Consider the following 6,000-nt stretch of genomic DNA (forward strand, 5'->3'; position numbering starts at 1 on the left):
CTTAATGAACATTAGAAACTCTTCACAGGGGCCTTGATTCACTCTAATTCACTCTGGGCAGCATCTTACTGCTCCTGGCTTGCAGACCATCAGAGTGAGCAGGAGTCCATTAGTATCTCAGGGCAAAGCATCTGTTGATAGCAAAATACTCACTTAAAGAAAAAAAGTATTTTAATTACTAGTTTTTACTTATCCTATAGCCACTTACAACATAATGTTGTAGTCTCAAGAGACCAGAAGGAGGTTAAGAGGAATGCAAAAGTAGCTCGAGTGCAGCTAGCATCCGTAAGTTTTTCATACAGGGAAAATAAAGATTTGAGCAGCTATGCTGCTAGAATTGTTACTGCAAGTATGAAAGAGACCCAACAGAAAAAAAACTCCCAAAGGTGATGTGAAGTAAGATGCAACTTACACTGCATACTATCTCTGCTGCCAGCAGCCTATTACACTATTTCTTGTAGGAAGTGGTCAAACTTAGAGCCTGTCATCAGTTGTGGGGATGGGGGAGAAATGGCAGCCACTCACAGGAAAAGCAGCAGGGCAGGCGGCTCCAAGCTGAAACCCTGGGGTGGCCCAGGGTCAGGCTCCTGCACAAATACCCCTGATGCAGAAGGCAGTGCAGTTACCATCCCTCCTGAAACTCCCTGGGCCCACACCAAGCACACCCAAATGAAGAGTATTGTTTCAAAGGCTGCAGCAGGCACAGCTCTCGGATGCATGCTAATCCAGGCCAGGCCTTGCTGGCCCTCTGTCTGAGGGGCTTACCAGGCCATCCGTAGGTGAAGCATGTCACCTCATGGCAGACTCCAGCACTTTTACTTTTGCAAGGATAAGGAAACAAATCACACGAGGTGACAGTAGTGACATTACTCTTTAATTACACTTTACCATCTGCTACCGTGGCAGAACCATGCAGGTATTTTAAGGCGGTAATTCAGGTCTGATACTGAGACCTAAGCCGGCAAGAACAGAAGATTTGCTATTCAAGCATCACAAAAACAGTCAGAAAAATGCACCTGTGAAATTACGTTCAAGACATCAAAGCTTTTGAGTCAAGAACTATTAATTCCAAGCGCATACTGAACACAGTCTGGTTTCTCGGTGGATGCTTTACAAAGCTGTCAGTTTTGAGGCTGGAGCCAAAAGGCAATATTTGATATGTAAAGATGTTTGAGAAGGAGGAGGCTAAAGTGAGAAGAAAGAGTTGTATGAGTCAGCCCTGGATCTTTTAAAAATTAGGTGATAGCGTTTTTAAACTGCAGGAAAAAAAGATGCGTACACGGATTTCCTCATTCCTGGGTTACCAATCGCAAAAGATAACGCTCCCTAAGTTCAAGAGAACTTTCATTTGTGAGCACTTACGGAGCAAGGAGCCAAGCCCTGCACCGGCAGCCCACAACACGGAGGCTTTACTCCATTGTTCTCACCACCTTCTTATTTTCAGAACTCATTTCGCACATGCTGAAAAGAAAAAACAGCAGCAGCAGCCCGAATAGACTCCACTCCTGACACAAGGCCAGTTTAAACCGAGGCTGGATGGGACTCTGAACAACCTGATCTAGTGGAGGGTGTCCCTGACCACGACAAGGGGGTTGGAACTAGGTAATCCTCAAGGTCCCCTTCCCACCAAACCGTTTTGTGATTCTACGATTCTGTGCCAACTCCCAGTGACGTGAGGGGAGCGCGGCCAAAAAAGTGCCACTTGGTGCCCGTGCAGCGGCTGCGCCCTGGCTCCTCACGGCGGAGCATCACCTCCGGCCTGGGGGCACCAGGGACCCATGGTGGGCAGCAGGGCCCGACATGGGTACCATTGTTCCAGGTGCAGGCCAAGCTTGTGCTGGCACCGGCGGGGAGGAGGAGGAGGCGGCGGCACGCTCCGCCGGGCTGCCGTAGCGCCCGAAGGTCACGGCCAGGAGACGTGCCACCACGCGTGTCGCCACAGGGCGACGTGACCGACGCTCTCCTCCCACCCCGAAAGCGGCAGGGCGGCCCCGCACCTGCTCACCTGGCCCGGGCCGCCCCCTCCCTCCGTCCCTGCCTCCCTCCCCCGCGGCGCCGCCGAGCGCTGCCCCGGGGGCTCCTCCCGCCCCCGCCCCGCCTCGGCTCTGACGTCACGGAGGGGCGGGGGGGGCGCAGTGCTGGGGGGGCGCCGAAGGTTCCGCGGCGCGCAGGCCCGTCCCTTTGTGACGTCACGGGGAGCAGGGCGAACCTGGCCGGGCGGCGGCGTGGCCGGCGGCCCGCGGGCTCCGTCACAGCCCCGGCAACCTGTTGCTGCCGCCGCCAGCGCGCCCCGCCGGCACCGCCGCCCCCTGCGAAAAACGAAAATGGGGAGTGGGTGCCGGGGGGTGGGGGAAGAGGAGGGGGGGGAGAAAGGTTAAATAAAAGCGCCGCCGCGAAGTTGTGAGCGGGGGAGCACCCCTGCACATTGTCCGCCCTCGTCCCTCCTGCCTTCCTCCCCCGGGAGCCGCGCTCTCGGCCCCTGCCCGGCGGTGCGGGAGCGGCGCCGCATTGTTCGGCCCGGCGAGCCCGGGGGGAGCCGAGCTTTGGGGTGATCTCTCCCCCTTTTCCTCTCGCCCCCCCTCCCCTGTAATTATTAACACCGCGGTTTCCTTCCCCCCCCCCCCGCCCCGCTTTTGTCTGCCTGCCTGGGAAACGTGGACGCCTCGCGTGTTTCGCCAGACTTTCAACCCGCCGTTCCCGTTTCGATGCCATACTTTAAACTCGCCGGCCCCGGGCTCCCCTCTCCTCTGCAATGCGGATGTATTTTAATTCGGAAATTTCGGGGGGTGCGGGGGGGGATGGGGAGGTGGAAAAGGAGGAAGGGGACAGCTCCGAAATGGGGCGCAGGCCCCCCCCCCCCCGTCCCCAAAACCACACACACATCGTTCCACCGCCTCCCCCGGGCAGCTTTGCAGCGGGGCGGGCAATCGATAGCGGCAGTCAGCTGGAGTCAACTGCAGTTTTTACCCAATCTATAGAATACCGAGCAGGCAAAGTGTCCCGAAGGTCACCCTCCCTGCAAAGGGACACCCCTCCGCTGAAAGAAATCGGCGCAGACGACAAGACGCGATATAAACTACAACTTTTGAAGCCTCGCATCAAACACGCCCAAAAGCGAGGATTTCTACATATCTGCCCCCACACCCACCCCCCCCCAAAATATTTTTTTTTAACGTAGAGATAAAAATCATTATTCGCTCTACTGCATATATGGATAATCCCCTCCGCTTTTCCAAACGTAAGGAAAAACTGCCCTGTGCCAATCAAAACGTAACTGGAGCACGAACAAAAATCCAACTACCCATCCACATTTATATGTTTAAAGGATTAGACAATTACAAGGGATTGGTTAAGCGGCTGAATAAAGCGAGGCAGAAATACAGCCCAGGCTCCGCTGGATTAGCCCAAATTTTCGAGCCATCATAATGAATTATTTTTCAAACACTACCGAGCCATTTTCCTCGTTATTCCAGTCAATCCCGAGGAACGCGCTGCCCGTAAGGCGATCCCCGGCTGCTCCGGTGTCTGTGGCACGGCAGAGCAGCCGAGGATCGCACACAGGAGAGAGGGGATGTGGTCCTGCGAGAAACCAGCTCGCCATAACCAGACACACTCGGTTTCAACTTAAAGGGCTTCCAACAACCACCGCTTCACCAGACGGGGATAGACACACGTAGATCATTTAAGGAAAAAAAAAAAAAAAAATTACACAACAAAAACCAAACAACCAAAAAAAAAAAAAAAAGCCCGAAAAACAACAACAAACCTATTTCAGCATGCAAAAACACAGAATTAAGAAAACCGCTTGAAAATGCAGTTCCGTGACATTATCGCGGCAGCCCCCCGAGCTCCTCGCGTTTCATCTAAAACTAGATTATGATTGTGTCATTTGAGGTCAATACATTTATTCACTGGAGGAATCGCTACACAAATCTGGTTTTATAACCGAACTGGATAGCAGGCTTCCCTGTTAAAAAGGGCCTCTGAAACTCCCCCACCACACCACAGAAAAATCAAATTCAGCATCACATTTGTTCCCAAAGCCTTAGGAGCTACAAGATTAGCTATAAACTTGACATTCACTGCCATTTCCTAAAACTGGGAGTCAAAACGATATATGTTATGACCACTTACGTATTTCTTTTGAATTATATTCCTCTTGGGTCTTTCTTTGCTCATTCTGGTATCCAAATTCTGATTGCAAAAGGGGACAATTGCTTCATGAATTAAAGCCGAGACAATTAAAAAAAAAATTAAAAAAAATACCGAAAAAATCCAGGGGGGAGGGGGTTGTTTGTAGTGGTATCTTGTAATCCGACTTTCTTTCCTCACAATGTGATTCTCCTAGCAATAAATCCGAGAAATGGGGGACGGAAGGAAAAAAAAAAAAAAAAAAAAGAAAAAAAAAAAAAGACGAATGCGAAGGAAACAAAAAAAAAAAAAAATCACTTTAGTGAAGCATTATAATGGAAAATTTTCCCCCTAACACAAAAAACGACGCCCTTGATATCCCCTTTTCTCTTTCTCAAGCCGCCTAAGCGATCTGCAGGTCCTTAGTGTCAGAGCTGTAGTTACATCTTGGAGGAGGAAAGGGGCCGGGAGGAGAAGATAAATAATCGGGACGTTGGAAGTCACGTTTGTGCCGCTGCAGCAGGCAGGGAAAGCGGCAGGGACAACTCCAGCAGCGGCGGCGGCTCCGGCGGCAGCAGCGGCGGCGGCGGCGGCGGCGAGGGCTGCACGCACCGTGTGTGTCTCCGCTCCTCCAGCTCCCCCCCTAACCAATGAGAACAGCTCTCCGCCAGCAACTTTAAATGGACCTGGCTCTTTTTTTTTTTTTTTTTTTTTTTTTTTTTTTCCCCTTTTTTCCCCTCCTCTGTTGTTAATATATGTCTGCGTGCCTGCGTGCGCGCGCGCGCCTGTATATATATGTGTGTGTGTGTATATATATATATGTATGCGTGTGTGTATATATATACACACACGGCCACACGGCACACACACATACATGCATACACCGCCTAGGGCTCGCTCTTAATTCCCAACCGGGGCAGCAGCCGCAGCGCCCGGCCCCCTCGCCGCGCTCAGCGCATGCAACAGGGCCTCGCTAAACACTCCATGCGGATCGAGCGTCATGCGATTCCCTCGCCCACCCCCCACCCCTCTTCCCACCTCCCTTCTTTCGGCATGTAAGCGTGGCCAGCCGGCAGCCAAGGTCGCCGCGGGCCCTACGCCGAAACCCGAGCGGAGAGTTTGCCGACGATCCCTCAAGAGCGCAGCACGCTCTGTCGCCGTGCCCTGCCCCCCTCCCCGCCCCGCTGCAGCCTCCTCTCTCCTCCCGCCTGCCAAGGGCTGTCCTTCCGCTCCGTCCTTGCGCCCCCTGCGCCTCCCCCGGCTTCGGCACGCACGGGGGGCCCGCCGCGCTGGCAGCACCTGAAAGTCACGTTTGGCCGCACGGGGCCCAAGAATTGTCCTTGCTCGTGGGGAAAGTTGTAGTTCCCTCGCCACAAAATGGCGAACGGCGGAGAACTACACGTCCCGGCGTGCGCGGCGCGCCCGCCCGCCGATTGGCTCCTGGGCAAGGAACCCCCTTCGCCACGCTCGTCCTTCCCCAACACCACCGCCACACCACCCCCCACCCCCGTTGGTTTCCACCTCCCGCTTGTTTCCCCCAGCTTCCCCCCCCCCCTCCGCGGCGCTCGGTGGTAGAGGCTGGGGGGGGCAGAGGGCGGAGGGGAGGCACGACAGGAGAGGGAGGAGGAGGAGGGCGAAGGGGAAGTTTATTGGGAATCGCTGACGGGGAATGGGGAGGCAGGCAGGCGCCGCGGGAGGCTGCAGGGAGAGCGCGGGGATTAATGTGTCTGGGTTGGGCTGGGAAGTGGCGGCACGAAAACTTCGTGTCTGCGGGCTGCGCCCGCCTGGGAGACGGCGGTCTGGGTCTGCCGGACAGACGGACGGGCGGGCGGACTGACCGCCTGTCGGACAGACTGCCTGCCTGCCGGG

At 54.6% G+C, this 6,000-nt stretch overlaps 1 protein-coding gene across 1 annotated transcript in view; it reads right to left on the reverse strand.

Moving 5' to 3' along the window:
* JARID2 (jumonji and AT-rich interaction domain containing 2) overlaps positions 1 to 5,304 on the reverse strand; it is a 209,601-nt gene extending 204,297 nt beyond the window's left edge. The window contains exon 1 of the mRNA XM_086900497.1: positions 4,135 to 5,304. Coding sequence (XP_086756623.1) covers positions 4,135 to 4,179 — 45 coding nt within the window. The 5' untranslated portion in view covers positions 4,180 to 5,304. The remainder of the gene's footprint in view (positions 1 to 4,134) is intronic.
* Between the last annotated feature and the right edge of the window lie 696 nt (positions 5,305 to 6,000).

Source organism: Cyanistes caeruleus, chromosome 1, assembly GCF_971803275.1.
Source record: "Cyanistes caeruleus chromosome 1, bCyaCae1.hap1.1, whole genome shotgun sequence".
NCBI classification, from domain to species: domain Eukaryota; kingdom Metazoa; phylum Chordata; class Aves; order Passeriformes; family Paridae; genus Cyanistes; species Cyanistes caeruleus.